Genomic DNA, 24,095 nt, shown 5'->3' with positions numbered 1-24,095 from the left:
CTACAACCACCTTCCACAGCAGCTCGAGGCACAGCTCTGAACAAATGATGCAGCTTAAAGGTTAAAAACATTCTTTCCTTCATTTACCAATGAATCTCATCATAAAGAAGACACAGGGAACAAAAGAAGTAACTACACATAGCTGAAGAGCTCCAAACAACCATACTTCTAAAAGGCTGCATAGCAGTAGTTCTCTTAAGAGCATTTCTTTTTCTTTTGACATTCTTTTTCCTGTCCTTCTCAAAATGAATGATCTCCCTTTCACCTACACACATAAAAAATGCATTTCACCGTGTGCTGTTTACATGTCAGTAAACAGCCAATGTAATATATTTTATTTTGATAGTCTCTATAACATGAGTACTAAATGGCTCCCAAATATGCAACTGGCAGGTGGAGTGATAGTGAACTGTAACAGCCTGTTCCACTGGCCACCAGGTTACCACTGGAGCTCTAAATACCACTGGTTATATATACCACCAGGTTTCCACCAGACCTTCTTAATAACAAGAGACTTGGGGTGCCCTCCCAATAAAATTTTTCCCTTCACTAACTGCTCTTTGTGAAAGTTCATGAGCATAGACTCCTAAATTCACCCAGATAAGTGCTCCAAATCTCTATCAAAACAATGAAAAAATCACTCTGCTGGCACTGGTTTCCTCTGGGAGAGCTCCCAAGACCACAGACTTGTGGTTTGTCAGATTGTTGTTCCAGTGCTATACATAACAGATTAAGGGGAGAATCTAAAAAAGTTTTTTTTTTTACCTTTACACACCATTTAAAAATAAGGTAATTGTAACTAAAAGCACATACTACATATAGCCCAAATTCAACTCTCCATGGCCCTGGTACAGACAGAAAGCAGATCTGCTGTCCTAAATGGATTTACATAATTCTGGAATCAGAGTAGAATATGGTTATTATGTAAAAAGCTTTTGCTGCTTCACAGTTGACAGAACACCACCATGACATTTTCCTGACAGGACAATTTCCTAGCAGTGCTTGTCAGCATGCCTTTTATTTATGTCTAGGACGACCAGTAAAACTGGTTTTGACTGGTCATATGATGTTAAGAGTTACATGTGTTTAAATCTTCCTTCCTAGTAAGCCAAAAATTGCTGAACTTTAATGCATAACAAAACAGACCTCCTATTCCTGCATCTCAGAAGCAGTTTTTCCCTTCTAGGAAAAAAAGTGCTTTTTAGCACTGAAACATTTCTGTTGCCTCTGTATCCTCACTGTTGCTGGGGCGTATCAGAGGGCAGAAAGGGGAATCGGATGGCAACAGCCGAAAAGCTAAAAAAAGAGAGGATGAGACAGAAGTGGCCTTAGGCTGCAGAGCTTTCTCACACTGTGACCCAGGACTCTCTGTGAAGTCAATGGAGTTCATTTGATAAAGACTCTGAACACTTAGCTGGATCTGTTTACCTATTGCTCCTGAAGATAGTTTTATATGCACTTTTCAGAAAACATTAATCATGTCACCAATCTGGAGCTTTTGTCGACAAAAAGGGTTTCCTTACTTCTTAATGAGCTAAAAACAGAATAGGACAATTCTTTGTGAGGTACTCTGTCATTTCCTACAATACTAGCAGTGCTGATTTTCTCACACATATTTACCAGAAATTATTTGCTGTTGGATTCTCTTGTGAGGAGTAACTCCATTTTGCCTTGCCCATAATGCAGTTCAATATACTTATCTTGCCAGGAAATGAACATTTGTCTAACCAGAAATTTACAGCCATATGCTCATATTGTTAACAATCAATAAACTTTATCATGCCAATGACTCGATCCCAGATTATTTTCCTGTCAGGAATTCATTCCTCTAAACTAGTGCTTTCTTACAAATCTATAATTAACCTAAAAGCCAGAAAGCTGTTCTGTACTGCCAGTATTTGTAAAGTACAGCTCCTTTCATATTTGCTTTGGTGGAAACAGAGAAAGCTGTGGGAGAAAACAGTTCTAATTATGTAAACATGTCACAAATAAGCTTGAGATGCAATCTACGTATGGTGCATCTATAAGAACTTTCCTCACAGCCAGGTCCATCAATGATTTTCCTAGAAGAGCAACATTTCTGACAACTTCTACCAATTCTACTTCATCTCCTTCAAGGACAAAATAGTATGTTTATCGATTCTTCCAAGAATTAATTTACTCTGTTTGCCAATATCTCCAAACTATATGATATTGGGTCTACCAGGAACTTTGTAAGATGATCTTGCCAGGATGAGATATTGCAGGTTTACATATCTTCAGACAAGCAGGATTCTGAACCTTCCAGTTACTAAGAGAATGTATTTTTAGATATACACATTATATGTTTAGCACTGACTCTTCTGGAGTCAGTGATGCTTTGTCAGGAGATTTTTGTATCTGCTTACATTGAGTTGTTAGGCCAGTAAAATTTAGTTGTGCTTTAAACAGTCTGTGGTGTTATTTCATAAATCTCCAATTGTCAAATAACTGCAAGTTTCTGATGTAAGTAATACCAGACAGAATTCAGCTGGCACTAGACTCTATATAAAGGGCACCAGTACTAAACCTGAAGAACAGCATGTTAAAAAAACTGCTTGATCAACAGATCAATTCTATACTTATTTGGGTTTTTTTTCCTTTCATATTTTCCCTACAAGACCTGCAAAACCAACCAGTTAATATCTCTGAAGTGTTACATTTGAGATACAATTTCAGGAATTGTAAGGAGTAAAAATAGTAAAAAATACAGACACAGTTAAGTATTCTATATTTGGATACTGTTTTCAATGTTTTCTATTTATATGATCACATGGTCTTTCAAACTGACACAAAAAAATGTTTTGCAAAACACTAACAGTGCTTTTCAATTCTGCAGGATGAACTCTTGAAATGCTTCCTTTAAGTTCATGTCATGTAAAGTTCTGTTTAATACGGATTGTCCATATATCCAATATACATATATATGTATATGTACATATATATATACATATACACATATATATGCATATACACATATATATGCATATATATAATACCCATGATTTTACATAATCTCAGATTCCTATTGAAACTTTTCATAGAAATAATTCCTCAGTATGGACACTAGTAACAAAATAGACAAACTGTTTTTAACAAAAATCTTCACAGTAATGGCTGAGATACAGCGGTATTTTGTGCAACAAATCACATTTTACTCTGAAGCTATTTACTAAATTCAGATGACTGCCCAGTCTAATTTGTATAACCTATCTTGCTTAAGTAGCCAGTACAAATTCTTTCAATTTCCGTAAATATCTGAAGTGCTGATTCTTCTCACAAAACTAATTAGATCAGTACTCACACCCCTACACTTGTTCCTGTTAAAAGTTTCTCTGTACTAATTATTTTATTGTGACATAGTTCCTTCCCACATTCCATCATTAGAGCTCCTTGGAATGCCATCTCACAGTCATCATTATCACCCCTAGTAGGACTGTTACTGTGCGTCTGTTTCTCATTTATTCTCACACCTTTCCAGGATGAAGTTCATGGGTATTATCCTCATGTGCACTCTCATAGTTCATCACACTCAGGGTACTATTTCAGCTGCAGCTAGAGAAGAATATTATGCCACTAAAGAATAGCATTACGGCACTAATTGGGGATACAACCTTTGATGCCCCAGCAGCCTTTATAGGTAGAATTATTTTATGCAAGTCTCCAGCAGTGGCATAGTACAGCACCCTTTGCAGAACAGTCCCCTCTGAAAAGGAGGTGCTGTGGGGGTTTTGGTTTTGCTTTTTTAATTTCTTTTTCTACATTCCGAAGATGTGGCAAAATCTAGAAAAATCTTATTAAAGCTTCTGATGAGGCATTTTAAAAAAGAATGAATTAAAAAAAAAACCCAAACATTTACAGTTTTATGGATTCATCCAGATTCACAGTTCAAACCTGAACCTTCTTCCTGGTGTTGACTGAGTAACTCCCAAGAATCACCAGGAACTTCCAGGTCCTGCACTGTGAAACCTGGGATCCTTTTGGAAATACTTTGATTGCACTGGAATTGTAATCATATCTGCCTGAAGTCTGAAATTTTACACTCAGCTTTACAAACTCTTTTGCTCTTTGAATTTTGAGTACCACCAGTTTTAAATTTAAACTCTGCGCTGCTTGCCAGGCCAAATATTCAGGTTCAAATTGTGGCAGAGAAAAAGCATGATTTAAATGACTAGAAAGATGTCAGGATGAATTCCTGAGAAGCCAAATGGATATACTTGGCAGTGCAATTACAATATCAGCTATTCCAAACTGAATTCATTATCATAAGACAAGAGGAAACTTGTCTGATTTCTAGTACAGGTTCAACTCCATTTTTACAAATCAGTGCACACGAATAGGATTTTAAAAAAGTTTTGAGGTGAATAACACAGTGTTAAATAATAATATACTGACCTACACAATTCAGGGAAGAGGTAATGAAATATTTAAGAGCTGTCCTGCATATTGGCAAAGTACTCTTAGAAGCTTAAGTAATTTTTCTAGAAACACGGACATCAAGCGTCATCCTGCAGTCTGAAGCAGTAAAAGACTATCTTTTGCCCAAAAAGAAAAATAACAATGTTTGAAAAATAGAAGATCTGAAAATTCATATATTATCTCATAAAAATTAATTTGAATGGAAAAGCTTGGAGCATACAACTTCAAGAAAATAATCATACAACATGAGTGCAAAATACTTCCTGGTCTGCACGTGCACATAACTGATTCCTTACAGGTCACTCCTGAATAACTGAGCCAAGTTCATGCCTGACAACTTCTTACAGAAATGCACACTAATTTGGCTATTTCTCCAACATTATTAATGCGATTGCTTTCACAGGCAATGTTCTGGAAGAATAAATTCAACATGACACACAGGCTGGTTTCTGATGCCTACAGTAGTGATTGCCAGTCTTTTAGACGTGCCCAAGCCAGTGATGCTGCAGCTGACAGGAATATCAATAGCAGCACAGCACTGCAGACCTGGCATTCCTCAGGGCCCAAGTCCATGCTGAGCTTTTGCTTCCACAGCCACAGCAATGAGGGAGTTGCTCTAAGATCTACAAGATCTCCTTAGTTGCTCTACAAGAAAGTTTACACCATCCAGAGGTACAACAATACAGCTATATCTCAGTTAATTAAACTCTCACAGCATGTTCAAAATAAGGTCACAAACAACAAACAAATCTGTTTTCTAAACAACCCTCTGTTGAAATCTATGCTCATGACTTTTTCTTCCCAAAAATAGCAGATTTGTAACTCTTTGGAGGGAATATATGCACACAGATGGAGGCAGCCAAGTATTATTACTCCCATGAATTACAGGTACTTTCAGACAACACCAGTATTATGAGCTTGAAGCAAAAACCAAAAATGCTGCAATAGCTATGTAGCACGGCTGTTCCAAATTTCACATTAATTTACACATCACAGAGAAGACAAATTTTCCATCTTCAAAAAGCCTATTTTTCATTTCCTTGTAGAAAAATATAATTACTTTTATCTTCAAAAAATTGAAGAAGGCTTTTCTGAGTAAGCAGTGAAGGCTTTGGGAGCAGGGTGTGTGTGTGATGTGGCTTGTTTGAGGATTTTGGGTTTGTTTGTTTTTAAATAAAAATAAATAAACCTTAAGTTTTTAAAATAAACCTAAAGTTTTAGCTGAGAAGTACTGGCCACACTTTAATGTAATTTAACCACTTCCTTGAAGAACAGGGAGTGACTGGCCCCGGAACCCTGCTGCTGTTACCTTTAAGGGGACAGAACTTTCATTGCTTCTGACACACTGATTCCTACAAATACTCTCCCTTTCCCACCATCCTGTCTGGACTGGGGACAGAGCTAAAGCAGCAGATAAGCCCCTTCTGTGCTCATTGTACAAAAGCAGTATGTGGGTTTACAGAGGCTGTCAGGAAATGCTGCAGTAAATTCTCCTCATTCCTTCAATTTCTTTAGTCTTAGTCTTTAGCTTCTGTCTCTAATCAAAGAGAAGCTTTTCCTAACCTCAGTTCAACCATCATCACTGTTCAAATATTTGTCCTAATCATGCAAAAGGCTAAAACAGAGGCTTAACTCTTGGGTTTTTTTCCTACAATACTCTAATTAACTTCAGTTTTTAAATTACTCGATTATTTATATGATTAGAAATGTTAAGAGAATTGTTGTATCTGAATTAATTCACAGGCTTTGTAAGCACATGCAGAGATAGCCTGCAGCCTTAATGTTGATTTTATAGCAAAATGCACCCAACATATGCAAAGGCAATAAATAATTAATCATTCAACATTACCAAGAAGAGTAGCTCCTACTAAAGAAAATATTTGTCTGTAGCTAGCATGTGATTTCTAGAATACCAGTCGTCCATCCTGCTAAAAAACCACTTTCTCTTCAATAAAAAAAAAAAATCCTAAATTTCTGATATTACAGTATGAATTAAAACTAGGTAAAAAGTGGGTTGATACTATGAGCTTTTGAGAACAAAATATTTGCTTAACTCCTGATATTGTTTCATCATGCATAATCAGGAAGTAATAATCATAATTAGTAGATAAATTATTTACCTTGTGTGGACTGGTCAATGGCTTTTCTTTTTCTGCTATGACTGTTATAGTTAAGTCTTAGCTCTTGGCTATATTCATTCAGAGTTTCTCTTGAGTCATAAGATTGCCTTTGCTTTCCACCATCTTCACTTTCATCTGAAGAACTTGTATAGGTTAGATCCACCTCATGCTTAACTTTTGACAGTGGCTGGTAGGGTTTGCAGTCCATCTGCTCCATCTCTGATTAAATAGGCTCAAAGTCATGAAAACAAGCAACTGGAATGCCTTAAGGAAACAGTCCTAGGAAAAAACAACAATAATAATTCATTTCAGATGTACTATATACTTATAGGTTAAAAAGATCCATTTTTTATTTATATAAACCAATTAAATTTCATTAATATCACTTTAATCCAGGAAAGAAATTGAACATGTCATATTTTACTGTTTGGGCTTCTAAAAATAGAATTAAAATAACAGCTACTTGAAGGAAAAAATCAAAACCAAATCTTAAGCACTGTCCTGTAAGACCAAGCAATAACTGTATCTTATATGTAACATACATTGCAACAACTTATATTTGGTATCAAAGCTAAGATGGAACAGTTACTATTTCTCTAAAGGGATGCATATTCATCTTAACTGATAATAACATTTTATATCTTTTAAAATATGAAGTCTAGAAAGCAGAAAGTTCACTCTTTTTAAGTATTCTCCTGTGAGAATTACATCTAATCAAGACTAAGAGACAGACATTAGAAAACCACCAATTTTTTTAAAAACAAAAGCATATTACATTGTTACTCCAGAAGAGCATGGAATCCTTCAGAAAACACCATTTCCTTTTAGATTTTGAGGACATTTCAACAGAAAGAAACTTCTACCCTGCAGTACAACCCCTTTTCTTCCCCTTCATCTCCCATCTGAATTTCTGCCCACACGGTGGCTTATACAAATCCTCAATAGGAGCTTCTAAACTGCTTCTTGAGTTTTGTGTATGTATTTGTAGAATGATGTTCAAACCCAATATCCTTAAGATCACATGCACTGCAGGGCAAGTGCAACTGGGGCACTTGTCCTGTATCCTTGCCTTCATTAAACTGTTTCCACCACTAAATTTAAAACAAACTCTGGGATGAAATAACAGGGATTATGGCACAGCTTTTACAGCAGCATGGCTCACAAACTGAAACTCTGTTCAGTTTGGTCATTTTTGTTGTTTTCTTTTTAGATTAGCAGATATTAATAACTTAGAAAAACAAATGTAACAAAAAAAAGGTGCCTGTAAACATTATTTCTAGAAGACAAAAAGACCCCCATGGAAATTCAAAGAGATTTTGCTTAATTAGAAAGCAATTTCTCACAGCTTCTTCATGACTTTAAGGTCAGCAGTAGATGGAAATAAGTTTAATACTCAGTTTGATATTAGCCCATTTCCCATCTGCCACAAGGACTTTAACCCCACATACTGCCAGCTGTCAGCATAAAACCAGAATCTCCAAAAACAAAACAGAAAAAGTGAAAACACAAGAAAGGTAAACATAAAGACCCCACAGAAAGCACATCCGAGAGAGCTAAAGAGATGGCCAACTTCTGAAACTGCCTGAAGGTCTGAGACACACCTGGTGGTACTGCATGGTGTTCCAGAACTCCATCTCCTGCTTGTGTGTCCCTCCAATACTTTTGAAAGGATCAATTTCCTGAGCAGGAATGGAAAACACTACACATGATATGAAGAGGGAATAAGGCTTCTAACATTGTAACAGAAAAACAAAACCCAGACCCACCCTCAGAACCCTTGGAGGGAAGTGAGACAGACCATTACAGCAGAAGTAACACTGTGGAGCACAAGCCTTGCTTTCTTTGCTTTTTCCAGGTTTCAGGAGGTTATCTGGGGAAAGAGATTGAAGGCATGTCTTGGCTTGAAACACTAAATCTCAGGGAGTTATATCCAGCCCTTTAACCTGACATAGAACAGTCCTTCAGAAACTAATGGCACCTGGATAAAGAGCTCTAGTATCAAAAAAACCCCAAACAAAAACCAACTCGTATCTCCTACTCAAAGTGGGCTTGAAAGCACCTAAGTCAATAAAAAACTCTTCAAGAGAGAGACAGAATGAAAGCTATGAACCAAGGAGCTGTGCCAGATGACAGCATGTCATGGGGCTGCAGCCCTGAACAGGGACTTGTGCAGTGGGTTGACTACACTGTACCCAGCTGGTGATAAGATGCTTCTGTCCAAGTTCCTACTAAGTAATACTTGCTTCTCCAAAGCTATTTGCTTAAATAATTTACTGTTATTTCCCAAGATTGCCTATTATTGCCTGAGTTCAGTGCTGGTTCTGTGAATTGCTTTAATAGCGACAGAAGAACGCAAAGGGGCCGTGACTTGCGAGCACAGAGTTGGCTTAAAAGATGAACTGACGACTCTGTAGAAATGGTTACTGACAGGAAAAAGCCTTCCAATATATCCTGTCTGACAGAATAAATGGAGACAAAGCTACAGAAGCCAGAGGAAAACAAGGAGAAATTAAGGGCCTCTATTAAGAAGATGCAGTAGAGAAGAAATAAATTTTGCCAGGAAGGCAACAAGTGCAAGCAGCCTCGGACACAGGCACTGCATCCTGCTTTTGAAAGTGCAAAACCATCAATCTGACAAATTTGGCTCATTACTCAAACAAACAAAAAACCCCCACAAAACCAAAACACAGAAGTTCCCTCTAAAAGATGCTGTGCATCTATTTTGTGGGAGGTTTCAAGTGATTTTTTTTTAACAAGTAATAAAACATTATTAGGATGCACAGAGACCTATAAAACTTAAGTTGCAGTAAACAACTACTTAAGGAAGATTTATCTGTATTCTTTTAAAACAAGGTTTAATAACCAAAGTCTTTATGCAGGAATATATTTAATGATCTTAACCAAGGCAGCAGACAGATGAAATAATTTAATGTAAGCAATTAAGATTAATTACATATTCCATGTATTCTCTTTCACTGTGGTACTTTCACTGTGCTGACTTCTTATGTAAAGGATGTGCATTTTTTCAATTGTAAACCAATGAAATACACCCTTAAAAGCTATAATTTTCTAATGCCTTGTTATATAAGGACAAAGATGATTAAAAAAAATGGCCAACTTCTGAATACCCCAACACCCCATTGCCCCTGCTGCCATTGCTGCATGTGCCCACATCTGCAGCAGCAGGGGGCGAGGCCCTGGCACATGTGTTGGCCACAGCTCAGCTTTTCCCACTGTAGTTCTGACCACCGAGCCACATCAGCACCAGGCTGGAATCCCCATCGTCTTCAGTGCACTCTGCACAGACCACAAAGACCCAGCATGAAGTTTTATGCCCTTTGTGGTGGAAGGGTATGGACACAGATGTAATGCAGACACATCCCAACTCACCTACTAATTCACCACCAGAAGGAACAAAACCTTCAGCTCACCTGCCCAACTCCTCCCTCCTCATGCCAACCCCATTTTATCACAGCCTTTGAAAACTCAGCAGCAGCACTAAAGGCTCACACAAGGACTAAAGATACAGCACCAGAGCATGGAATGTCACAGGACACTTGGGTTTCCTTTCACACAGGGACCAAGCTTGTTGTTCCTTTATTTTTGCTTAGGGCATTAGTGTCTCATAAACCCACAGTCACCCAGGCCTGACATGAGAGCAGGCGATAAATAATTTTCAAGAACAGGAAAACTACTTCAGAGAATTTTTCATCAAAAAAATGCTTTTATGCATCAGAAACACATGATTTAAAACAGATGAAATATTCAAGCTTTTCTACAGTAAGAAATTCAGTTAAATTTAACAAATGATGGTATGATATGATAACCTGAATTTAAACACTGGCAATCAAATACTTGAACTTTATTTCATATTTTGTTTGGAAAAATACAATACAGTAAGCAACTCAAATGCTGAAATAGGACAGGAGTATGAAGAATATTGCCTGGATGTTAACACAGGCTTCTTCAAATAACTGGCCCTCAAGTAACTAAAGAGAACACCCAGCCAATCAATATCAAGTTGACCTTGTCAGCAAAATGATAAAGTCTCATAAAAGCTTACAGTTCCTGTAAGTGACCTTTCTATAAGTGTCTAATGCTCTCCTCCTCACAAGTAGCACTTTTTTGCCCTTTCCATCATTGTTCTGTTATTGAAAGGTTTCACAAAATATGTAATAAAAATACCATAGAAAAATATTATGTGTTCATTATATACATAGACATTTAAGTATGTGAAATATGTATATTTGGGCACTGAATAGCAGGTAATTCTGAACGATATTTTAAAATAGGTATATGCATCTTACAGTCATTTTTGTAGAAGAATGAACAATAACTTAAATTCACAATGAAATACCTTTGCAAAAAGTTCTATTGGATAGGAAAATACCACTCTTGAAATAACAGAACTAACGCAGACATACATAGGAATTTTATGTATGATTTGTGCAACCTTCTAAATGCACACTGTACGTGTTACTAGAAACTATTTTCACCTTTCACTTACATCAAGATCCTCTCCCCTCAGCCCCCTACTTCCCTGTTCTGCTCATATCATCCTTCCTGCTCCAGAGCTCAGTAAGGTCTGGGTAACTGGTTATGAGAAGGGCTGGGCTGAGGCTGTTTGCAGTGCCCATCAATGGCTATTTGAGAACAAAACTCACCCTGTGCATTTACACTGCACAGAGGCTCTGCACTCCAGTACAGCGGTGCCCCAGAGATCATGTTACTGTAAGAGTGCTTTTTATAAATTCTTAATAGGCTGCTCTGATAGGGTCCCCCTCTAATGAACAAATTTCTGTAGTGATTACCCACCATCAGCCTCATCAAATCACCAGTGGCATACCCAGTTGGTTTCCAGTAAGTCCAGAATTATTTAGAGAGGTCAGGTTATAGTTGCTAATGAGTATCATGTAGCTGAACAGGGTCCTCCAGAAGCGCACAAGACCAAAAACATGAAAAACTGTAACCTTTGTTGGCCTCAGCTAATCATTATGTTTAATACTCAGATATTCCAGACTATTTAGAATTAAAATGTAATTGCAATTATAATGCTAAAATATAATCAGGGAACTGTGCTCTCTCTCTCCTATATTTCTTTCCTTTCAACACATAACCCTTATCTGAAAGCTACCGTTTGCTTATTGCCTTTTCAGCCCAGTAGTTTCTGAAAATGAACTGCTAAGCAGCAATATCAGCTCTGGACTGCTGAAGGCAAAAAGAACAGCACCTTTATTCTGCAGGTCTTTCTGAAATACAAAACTGTAAAATATGAAAGGCAAAACAGAGCAAACGCTCTTGATTTAAACCTTTGAGAAATGCAATACCAAGAAGAAAAGTAAAAACATTCTGACCTTGTACATACCTTCAAAAAATTTACCCCTCAAATATTTGTCTAGAGATTATAAACAAAGAAAGTCCCTTTAAATTCAGTCTTACAGAACACAGCAAGGAAGATACCAGCTAAAGGAGCTGAGCAGCATTAGAGGAGGAAGAAATGCTTCCATGTGATACACTGAATTAGATATTATGAAGAAATATAGAAAATCTGCCTAAGTCTGGAGGATGCAAGCAGATAATCCTTTTCAACTGAAGGAAAAACCTCATACTAAAATCAAGAAAGAATGCAATCCCTAGAAGATTGACTGAAGAAACAGAATTGAAAAAAAAACAAAAAAACCAAAAAAAACCCAAACCAAACCCTACCAAAATAGATATGAACATTTTCTATGGTTCATGAAGTATTAACACATCAAAAGATGTTTGAAAATGACATAAGGATATATGGATCAGTAGGTACAACATATGCAGTGTTTATCAGGGAATGAGTGAGATCGCAAAATGTTGAGACATTGTGTTATTCCTGCAGGTGGACTACATAGAACCTCTTAAGAAGAACAGATGCACAGATAAAAGATGACAATCCTAGAATATGTTTTTTCACATATCATTCTAAATCAGATATGTAGATGCAAATCAGAGTTTTCAGGGCCATGCTATGGGTTTAACATACTCCCTAAAGAATGTACTCTTAACTTTTGGATGGATTACACTGGCTCATACATTTACATGTCATTGTGATAGATGTAAGCAGAATAAGGTTCATTTTCACATTTAATGATCTTCATTTAAAATTAGTCAAAGCTTAATTTAATTCTAGAAATTCAAAGTGTTGTCCATTACATCTCAAGTTTCAGAGAGCGAACACTGCAGAACAAAATTGTGAAGAAAGTCAGGTTGTTGCAGTATTTTGTGGCATATGGCAAGACTGAAAGTGATCTTAAAAACATACGTTATGTCAGCTACTCAACTGTGCTACAGAATTCTTGGCCAACACGTGCCCTTCACTTTACTTGGAGAACTGCCACTGACTGTAAGAATCACACAAGTCCCTAATGTTTTCTTTTGGAAACTCATCATCTGATGTTACTGAGATTCAAGGACAAAAGCTCAAGCTCTACTACTGTGGTACAAAGTACAGTCAGGATTCAGGGTGATATAGCCTGGACGGGTTCAGAGTATCTCTGGAGCACAAAGACTTTCTGAAGAGCTGTACTTTAGGCCTAATTATATTGCAGAATAACTCATAGGGTGAACATTTTTTCATTAAAAAAAAAAAAAATGGAAATACTGTGAATGGTCTCCTACCATCTCAACATTTCAACTAAGAATGCTAAAGAACATGAAAAAGTCTGGGCTTTAGTAAAACTAGCCAAGTGCTTAATATCTACAGATTTGGTCCCTAACATACAGTCAAGTGCTTTGCTGCCTTTTGAACTTAACTCCTAACTGTATGGTGAGGACAACACAGGGAAAGAGAGGAAGGAAATCTGGCCTATATGAGAGTAGTTTGAGACTACAGGAATACATATTTCAGTACGGATCTCCCAGAACTGATTTTTTCCTCCAAGGAGGAAGCATGGTCAAAGCTGTAAATTTCATAATAAAAGACATAGAAGAATAAAAGATCTTTAAGAAGATAATAGAACTGAAGAAAAGGAATGTTCTCCCTCACACTCAAGAATGCCTGGGACAACTAAGCTCCCTTGGGCTGTACAGGTAATTTCCAATACACCCCAGGCACTTCCTTATACTAAACATATCCACAAGAAGTGTTGAAATGCTTGCCAGTGGAAGCTCAGCTTGTTCTCCACTGTTGTAATTACTGCTTTGTTGACAAGAGCATATTTTTGCATTGTGAGGACCTAAAATTAGAATACTCCACTTAGTAGTTGAGTTCTATGAAAATACAGTTGAATGCTGGTGTCTTCTGAACTAATGAGACAAATACTATCAAAATATTTATATCTATACCTGTACGTGTGCATATATACATATCTACACTGCTCTAATTTACCTAACGATAATACAATAGCGAGGTGTACATGCACTTGTGCATATGCAGGTAGGAAAAATGGAATGTTTGTTTCATCTAGGAGTAACTTCGGAAGGTACACTCTTTTAAAATACACTGGTGCTTGGCAAGTAGCATTTGTATGTGACAAGAAAATTGAATGTGCTTTGGTTATTTTTTGATAATGCAAATTGGCATAGCCATCAAATTGAGATAATTATTGTCTCTTTTCCAACTGTGTGCCTAATTAAGAAGACCCAGTAAGGCTTAATTAGCAAAAAAGCAATTGTTAAAATCAGGTTTAGCTGCTCAGAGATTACAAAAATTGAAAATTACATGTTCTGTAGAGATACTATTAATTTTTTGAGACACCAATTTCAATTTTGTATCACAATAAGCTTAGCATATGAGAATAATTTACAACACATGGATACCATGGAACATCTAAACCACAGTTCAAGTATTAGATTTTCACTGATACCAGGATGCCTTGACAATGGTGTTTAAAAACATTGAGCTGACAATTTTTTCTTCATGTTCACTTCCCCTGATTTTAATTAGAATAATGGAAGTCTTTAAGCAAACTAGACATTCACCAGAGTATTTATAGACTACCAAAGCATATGAACAAGTCCCATTATCGTCACATTTGATAAGACAAAAGATTTTATCAGTTGACATCACAGTAAACAAATTTTCATGGTAGATTTTTTTCCCACCTGGGCATTAGGAGTTGTTATGGTAGATCTCATGAGGGCTTAACAATTTTCATTTCCCTTTGCAAAATCAAAAAACCCACCTATTAAAAATCTCTGAAATAAAATGCTGACACCAGCTCCCCACCTCCAAGTGAAGTTTCCTAACAGAATATATTATCTTAAATATTATCAGATCTCTTTAGCATTGTCCACTTCTCAGATTTGATGTGGCTTGTTCATATTTAGATTCATTACCTTTTTATCTTTTCCTACATTGCAGGATTTCTAGAAGCAGCACTGATTCAGCAACTTGTTTTATTTCCAGCAGAGGCTCACAACGTTGGTGCACTTACAGAAGGCATAAGATCTATAGCTTAATGTCTTACAAGAGTCTCAATTAAGTTATCACAGCAGTGTGAAGAACTTTTAAGAAACCACCATTATTTACTGCACACAGAAAGTGAACTTTTCAGTCTTTTCCAAAATCGTTAACTTCTGTTCTTCTAACTCTGGGAAGAAACACCATCAAGTATTATGCAGTTCTGACATCACCCACTAAGTTAAAACTTGAAAAGCTTTTCAAGCATTTCAAGTACTTTTTGCAGGAAGACCTGACTACTGCCTGACCACAGGACCAACATCTGCTTCACCTTCATCTGAAGCATCACTCAGGTTGCTATTCGTGTGAGTGACACCATCATGCCTGAGAAGTGATCCTTCTGTTCCTTTTCTTCTTGCTTTGATGTCTGTCAAAGTATTCAGTGTCTTCAAGTGCCATTGTTCTGACAAGCAGACCCTCCCAGTAGACTTGTTCTATATCCTGTGACTCCCAGAACTGCTATTATTTGAGCTGGTGTCAGATTGATTTTCTTTCTGTTCATGATAGTGCTATGATCTTGCAGAGTTGAAATTACTGCTGATTTATGCCTTGATGCAACCCCTTGAGAACTGGCGTGTATCAGCATGTCACCTATGAAAAGGTACATTTGAATCCTTTGAGATCTTTTTAGTGGAACCTTTGTTCTCATTTGAATAGAGAATCCTTTGTAATGAATGTTTGCTAGAAATTTCTCCTGCAAGTAGCAAGAGTCTTCTGTAGTGCAAACTGGAAGTACATTATGCATCCACCCATTTTCACCAGTCTGCGAAGCCTTCTTGGCAGAGATTATTTTAAGCTGTCCATCCAAAACGTCACAGTTTTTGCAAATTGATTATACCATTTTCTTTAGTATTCTACAAAGAAAATGCAGGTAGGGCTGGCACTGCAGAATAGGGATGTTTCCCAGCTGTATTCCCAAAGGCTCAGCTACATCTGGGAATGCAACAGACTACAAATACAAGCACGCCTCTAGTGTGTTTGCAGAAGACTATTGCCTTTTATAGCCAGGCCTTCTTTTATTTAGACTTTAGAACAGCAAAGATAATTATTGTTTAGGCATTATTCACAGTTTTATATATTCTGCCTATTAGTATCACTGTTTTTGCACTCTCATGAACTAGTAGCTTCTCAACTACATCTTTGTGAGCTATTTTTCCAAAAAATAGGGAAATAGTGCCTTTTGTAGAAATACACAAACAGGGAGGCACTGTTTTTACATTTAAACAATTCTAACATGGTAAACTGCAGTTGAAATAATCTTCCTGCTCTTACAATCAGTCTCTGAAATACTAATTTTTATTTTTTTACTGTTGGTAGAGCTGTTTGCCCATGCCTTCTTTCAGTGTAAGTCCTCCTGGTACAGATACTGTCCTTTCTCCTAGTTTAGGCTGCACTATCCCCAAAATCCTTTTCAAGAGGGACTGAAGCAGCCATTTTCTTTTTGGAAACTGGTATTCTGCAATAATCAATTCCAGTTCAAAAGTAAATGGGACTTTGCTGCAACTTCTTCTTCCCACTAAGCAAGAAACTAAACAGAGGTGTGTAAAAATCAAGTGGTCCTATTCTTCTATTTGAGTGTCGGCAGGAAGAGGAACCTTCAGAAAAAATCAATAGCCTCTGAACCCCAGTGACTGCCAAGGGAGAACAGTGTGACTACAACCATACCATGGGTACATAAAATTGGAAAAATTAAACCATGACACACTTCTGTTTTTCGATTAAGTGCTCAAAATTCCCAGCTACTTAAGCTCTTCTACATCAAATATGTTACTACCACACTACTTGGCAAGAACAGTGTCTCCTTAACACCTGTACAAAGACTCCTTTTAGCTCAGCTTCCTTTCTTCAGCTGAGAAGTCACAGCAAGGAGAAAGAGAAGGATGAGATTAAAATGTGACTCTTGTCTGCTGCTTTTATATATGTGTACACACAGAGGCACACATATCTTCTATACTAGCTGCATTTTAAAAAATAGAATCATTATCCTTGTAGATAACAATTTTGCCCCTGCTAATTCTATTTACATTGGGAGCACTGTAGTGTACGTTTAATGTGAAGCTGTGAGCAAGGAAAATGCCACTTTCCTTTCCCAAAGCACCAAAAGACTCCTTTTATTGTCACAGAACACAATTATATGTTAGAGCTCTGCTGTCTCTTTCCAGCCAACAAGGCAAGAAAATGACCTTTCTTTAACCTATGGATGAATTGCATTATGTTTGGTTCAGTGGATATCCTCTTTTATATTCTCCCACATCAAATACATCCACATACTCAGGTTATGAAATGGGCACCTGACTTTCACATCTGCCAGCAATTTCATTTTTTCCAAAAATTTGCTTTCAGTTGAGGAGGGGTGATAATTCTCATCTCCCACTTCATATCCAGTTTGCAACATTTGTAAATACCCGAAAACACACAAAGCTGCAAGGACACTGCCAGCAGAATCTGGTTATTGGCTGCTGCATTTTGCCCAATGATATGATCATGTAAAAGATCAGGAAGAAATCTGCCACCCCCACTCACTCACTGTGTGCCACACTGAGACCCTGTGCAGAATGACAATGCCCTGAAACAGTCTCCATCTTTCTTCCCCATTCTGTGAAGCAACCTGCATTTCTGGTCTGTCTTCATTTATGGGTAGGTTGGTAATGAAAGGAGACATTCCCAGAATAGGTATCTCAACTGTGCTTTGGTTTATATGCACAAGACGCTGGTGGGGGGAAGCAGAAAAAAATGTAGCTGTGACATTAATAAAGTAAGCCAGTACTGATCTGCACAAGAGAGCAAGTCAGCAGGGAAGGATTTGTGAACATGATGCTGAATGATAAATATCATTCTGAAGAAAATTGTGCCATAGAGCTTCATAGAGTATTTAGAATATTTTTACAATTAAGAAAGTTCGGAGACAAAAGAAGACCATGAAAATCATTACTTACACACATAACTCATATCGCACGTAGCCACCTAAATAAGCTCCCCTAGAAAACATTTGGCATCACTGCTCATCTGGAGGCAATTCTAAATACACATTTCAGTGCTTTTAGGTGTAGAGGAACTCCAAGATTCAGCAATTTGTTGTATGACAAACTTTATGTCAACTGTTATTAAAGATGACTCATATTAATATAAGTGTTCTTATTCTTCTTATATAAGAAGAAAAGTTGTGTAGCCTAAGGATACCTTCCTAAATGCTTCCATTCTACCAGCACTCTGTTGTAAATGGAGACGTGCACCAGAGACAGGCTGGAAACGTACATTAACCTTGTGAAGATCATCGTTCTCTTAAAAGCTTATGTTTGATTTTCTGCTATTACACTACACTGAAAATGGGAAGTACCCAACGTTCAAAACAAAAAGAAACAGTCATTTCTTGTTCTGTAGATAAAGAAATCTCTGTATACAGTCAAAGACCAGTTTAAAACCTTTTTCGAATTCACTGTGAGGTAAGGATAGTATCTCCATAAAAAAAGACATGAGAAACATCTGCACTAATTCCTCTGAAGCAGACCAAATAAAACACAGCTTCATGTGTACCTACAGCAGCCTGTGAAATTAAGAAATGAAAACTGTACTGTTCAAGATGAAACAAAAAACCCAGCTAACCAACCACAACAAAAAACCACATCCAAACCAAATGAAAAACAACCCCCAACCCCGCCCAAATTACTGTAGTGCACAGTGTGATCCTCTTCATACAAGGACAAGATACTCCCAGAGCATAAGTTCTGACACAATCACTTATTAAGCACTCAGCTCTTGAGTGGTGGTATTTGTCTGTGGTTTTTACAAACACATGTAAAACTCCTGGCTTCAAAAATACTGCAAGTAGAAGAATTTTAAACTATGCAAAATTTTTACTTCCTAGAAAAATCAGAAATTCCTTACACACATAGAATCTATTTTTTTTTCTATATCATATCCTTATAAAGTTACAAGGAGCTCAAATCTGTAGTCTAAACTATAAACACTAGCAGGAAAATTTGATACCAAAATCATCAACAAAAGGCCTATTCCTCATTTCACCTCCAACAATTCCCAAGCATTATTAATAGACCTTCAGCTGTTTTCATCAGGATTGAAGACCTAATCACAGTTAAATAAAAATCTAAGTCCTGTTCCTACTCCTACACATAATTCTTACAGCAGTCAACCTTGAATTACATGTGGTGATGCTGCTGCTAGACAACCAAAGATAGAAATGAAGTGGCTCTGGTTCATTCTGGTTCTATGGGGGCTTTTCTGAGAACAGCAGAATCTGTTCACAGGGTGACATCCCAGCTGGAGCACTTGATAGGGGAGACAATCATCAGTGGCTTCAGCTGATCTATATTAGCTGATCAATTCCTATTTTAGGGAATAGGTCACTGAATGAGCATAACAGAACAAGCATCATTAAAAAAAAAAAATGAAAGAAAACAGTGAACTTGTTACTGGAAATTGCAGAATAGTTGGAGGAATGAAAAAAGTGGACTGCGAGAAAAGAGAATTAGCTTCAATTTTATTTCTGCAAAAGAAAGCTAAAACCAACCAAAAAAAATTAAGCTATCGGCATACCAAGTTTTATGTAACCAATATTGTTGCCTAGTAACTAATTACACCACTCAATTACTTTAAATAAATTTAAGGATGAGCACACAGAGAACTGGACCAAGAATTCCAAGGCTCACCAGAACCATTTGCAGGTATTACTAAATTCAATACCATGATGGCCAGTGGGTTATCTCTGACAGAAGATTACAGAAATATTTATATTTTGATTTCCCCCAGTTTAATTAGGACTTTTTTTAAAAAGTTGCTTTGCTTTTAATTCCTAACACATTTATTATTCTTCTACACCTCTATTTCAATTGATCTCCAAGGTCAGTTCCACAGCCCAGGCATTTTTTTCTTACTCAAACCCTACATTTGAAAAGCCAGCTCTCAACAACACATCCATGTGCGTGACTTTCTGTGAAACCTTCTTGTTTAACACCTAAAACTGCAGAGATCAAAGCACGGTTTCCCTATAGCCCTTGTGAAACTTTTTTTGTCAAGTGAAGTACTAGAAGTCTTGTAAAATCTTGTAAATTACCAAGGTCTTTTGCTTTAAAATGACAATCCTAAGTCTCCTGCTCAAATATAGTGTTAGTTATAGAGGAAGTTGGTAATGTTCACAGCATTGCAACACCAGTACATCAGCAAAACCAAGAAATTAACAAATAAACTATTTTCTACTTAAGTGGGGAACAAGGTAAATTTTTAAACATTACAGAGAAAACACAATTTGCAGCTGCACCAACCAGACACCACCCTGTAGGAATATGAATGCTGTCTTCGAGTTTTGTAATTTACTTTGGGAAAATTAGCTTATTAAGATTGAAAAACTGAAAAGTTACAGAATTAAGGTCATCCTCAATATTATCCTCTTAAACATTTTAATGTGAATTCTGAGCAAATAGAGTGAAACTGCTGGAGCTGCAATCCTCACCACTTCATTGACTTTTAAAATTAGAAATACTTTTCTGATTTTTTTTTATTTTCTAGGGTGGGAACACACATTCTTCTAAATCTGAATTACTTCTAAAAATTTACATGCATTCCTCTAAAACTCAGTAGGAGCTGCTCCAATACACAGTAGCATAAATGAGTTTAAACACAAACTTCATGGATTTAGCAATGTCATCTGGTGATTTCTACTCTGCAGTTCAAATAAGAGAACCACTACACTGGGAAAAACACTGAAAAAAAGTCTTATTAGCAGCTTGAGAAGGTCCATATTACAACCACAGATGTTTTGAGGCTAAACTACTTCAATAACTTGGCTTTAAGTCAACTTAAACTGTATTACAGTTCAGAAGTAATTCAGATAACAAACTATTAGGTGAGTTTGGAAATAAAAATCCTCTTTGATCCATTCAGTAGAATGAAAGGAAGAGACAAGTGAATACTTAAGTGGAAGTGCATGGCACACAAAATGTTAAACAGTGATTTAAGTATTCATTACTTTTTCTCAATAACATTCAAATATTGGTGCACACTGATCACAAATTAATCAGTTGACCAAAACACCAGGTAAATTTATCTCCCTGATGAGTTTAAACATAAAAGAAAACATGAGAAATTTAATTATTTTATTATAAATATCTTGGCTGAATTTGGAATGTAATCAACATTATCATATTTACTGAAAGTTAAAGACTTAAACTAATGAGTACCATGTGTTTATCTACCAAATTTCAACTTGCTAATCTAGTCTGATCATCATTTTCCAAGTCAAATGGTTATGAAAAATGCTCAATGAATGTTTAATAATGATCAAATGACTTTTTATAGCAAAACAACCCAAACTTATCACAGAATACATTTTCAGTATTCTTCATGTAAAAAGTGAAGCATTCTGCCCAAGAGAAGTAACCTGCTCTGAAAGCATAGATTGATTGAGAAAGAGTCTGAGTAATGATAGCAAAATATGAAGAAATTTCACTGCCAGCTCCCACTCACAGGGTCAGAAACGTGGGGATATTGGTACTGCACAGCCTCTATCATGTGGTCCTTTTTCTCAGGTCTGTATTTTTTCTAAAAACATAAACTAAAGAAATAAAGAACAGTACTCCTGACTGTCAGGTTTTTCAGTTCAGTATCCCGACCTTTATATTCCCAACCCATTAAAGATATTTCTGATTAATCCACATTAAGCAGTGAACTCCACAGTTGGTTTAGATTTTGTAATTCAGAGTTATTTTAGCAGGATTAGGTTGATCTCAGCAGAGATGCACAGATTCTTGAGAAGTTAAGGTCTCCCGGATTTAAAATAAATAAATGAAGGAGTCCAAGTTAATAATCAGAAAAGCCTAATCAGATTAAGGTTGTGAACTCTGGACTACCACAGTGTTTTCCAGCAGCTTGGTGTGCTTAATCCACAAATGGATAACTCAATATGAAGTATTTCTATAAAATATTTCCTTGCAAGACACTAAACCTATCATTTTGGCAAAGGAAACACACATTTCTGCTATATCTAATACAATATTTAACCAAGATTGTTAAGCGAACTATCAAGGCTGCATTTCAAATAACATTAGAGCCCATATTACCTATTCTTTGAATTACTTCTTATGAAATATTTTAAAGAAAATATTCAATATATTTCAAGAAAATATGCTTTCTCCTTTATCTACCTGAGAGTAATAGGACTAAACAGCACAGAGCCATTTCAAACCACCATTTCATTAGAAGTGGCTTGGTTCACATCAAATATGATATAAGTGCCTTATTAGCAAAGGTCATCCTCATAGTCCAGTATTATCTGGTACATTTTACTTGTCAGTTAAGCTTGGATGAACACATACAGTTAACAGATTGAACAAGTTGTGCAGATGTTTCCTATCAACTCCAGACAAATGAGAGATAGGTAAGGACATGTTCTTCACAACTACAAGGAGAAATTAAAAGTCTGACATGGAATTCAACTTAGTTTGCAGCTAAGAAAGTGCACTTTCACAAATAATAAGCCATTAATACATGGCATTTGCCGTAAAGTTTCAGAGCCAACTAAATAGTCCAAACTGATGTATCTATTTATTTTACAATAAATACATAAAACTACAGATCCCTGAATTTTTAACTATGACTATTTTCTAAGACCATGATCCCTGTTTGGCTTTCTACACCTCTGAATAATCTTCTCTGATTTTCCTGCTGCTTTACTCCACATGCAGCTTAACATGCAGTGTTTTCTTGTTTACCCCCAGCCAAACTGAATGTTTGGAACATGGGATAATGCTCCAAATTTCAGCCCCCACAGTCTGCAACAGAGGGTAATTTCTATTCCTGCTTCATCTGAATCATAGCATTGTTAAGGTTGGAAAAAGCTCTCAGATCATCCAGTCCATCCATTAACCCAACGCTGACATGTTCACCACTAAATCATGTTTCCAAATGCTACATCTACACATTTTTTGAACACTTCTATGAATCACAATCCATCATTTCCCTGGGCAGCCTATTTCAATGACTGACCATCACTTCAGTTAAGAATTTTTCCTAAAATCCAATTTAAACCTTCACTGGCGCCACTTCAGGCATCTTGGCCCATTACCTATTGCTTGGGTGAAGAAACCAAACTCCACCTAGCTCCACACTCCTGTCAAGCACCTGTAGAGAACAATAAAGTTCTCTCTGAGCCTGCATTTCTCCAGGCTGAGTCCCTGCAGTTCCCTCAGCTGCTCCTCATCAGACTTGTGCTCCAGACCCTTCCCCAGTTCCAGTGTCCTTCTCTGGACACTGAAGGAAAAAAGAGTGGCAGGAACTCTTCTGCACCAGCCCTGAGATTTCCCTCAGCCCTCTGAGGAACAGCACTCTCAGCCAAGACATCCCAGGCTGGATTAATTTGCAGCAAAGCAATATGCTGGAAATTAAACTGTGTTTGTCATGGAAGATAAAACATGCTCATCCATTTTACTGCACACTTCCATAATATGAGAGTTTATCCAAGAGCTAATACTGATAAATACTGAAAAGAATCCTAATTTAGAACAAATGTTGATTGCTTGAAAGAATGACACACAACTGAACACATGTACATGTGACTTTATGGCTATGCTAACAATATTTCATTAGTCAATGTTTTTCCCCAACTATAAAGCAGTATTCACATTTATCCATTAGTTTTTCATGGAAATACTCTGAACATATATTGGACAACTTCTAATTCATTTTCACTTGTCTTCTAAGACAAGAACAAACCCATTTTTCTTCAGAACAAAACAGTTGACTAAACAAAAAACTGTAAACTAGACAGCTTTTTATTCTCCAATAATACTCATATTTCACCACAAGTAACAGATTTAATGCCAATGAGCATATGCTTAATTTCTAAATAAAAGTGTATCACCTCTCCAGTACAATCAATAGGGAGCTCCTTGATGTTGAGCATATTTTTGAAGAACAGTTTATGCAGTTGTAAATATATAAATATTGCCTTAATTTTCCACTGTTCATTCTATCCCCATGAAAATTAGAGATAAACTTGAAATGTGCAGACCAGACACACTGACTCCTTCGTTCATCAAAGAACCACCACTGACAATGGGATCATACATCTAAGTCATACAAAAGCATCAGCAGCT

General features: G+C 36.8%; 1 protein-coding gene across 1 annotated transcript in view; it reads right to left on the bottom strand.

Annotated features, from left to right (window-relative positions):
• Window positions 1-24,095, bottom strand: part of TENM1 (teneurin transmembrane protein 1) — a 304,289-nt gene that overhangs the window by 221,846 nt on the left and 58,348 nt on the right. Inside the window, exon 2 of the mRNA XM_053955867.1 lies at window positions 6,558-6,836. Within this exon, the coding sequence (XP_053811842.1) occupies window positions 6,558-6,774 (217 nt within the window). The 5' untranslated portion in view covers window positions 6,775-6,836. The remainder of the gene's footprint in view (window positions 1-6,557; window positions 6,837-24,095) is intronic.

This window comes from Vidua chalybeata, chromosome 14 (assembly GCF_026979565.1).
Source record: "Vidua chalybeata isolate OUT-0048 chromosome 14, bVidCha1 merged haplotype, whole genome shotgun sequence".
Taxonomy (NCBI): domain Eukaryota; kingdom Metazoa; phylum Chordata; class Aves; order Passeriformes; family Viduidae; genus Vidua; species Vidua chalybeata.
Note: the sequence above shows the minus strand (reverse complement) of the source record. Positions and strands in the feature narration are given on the sequence as shown.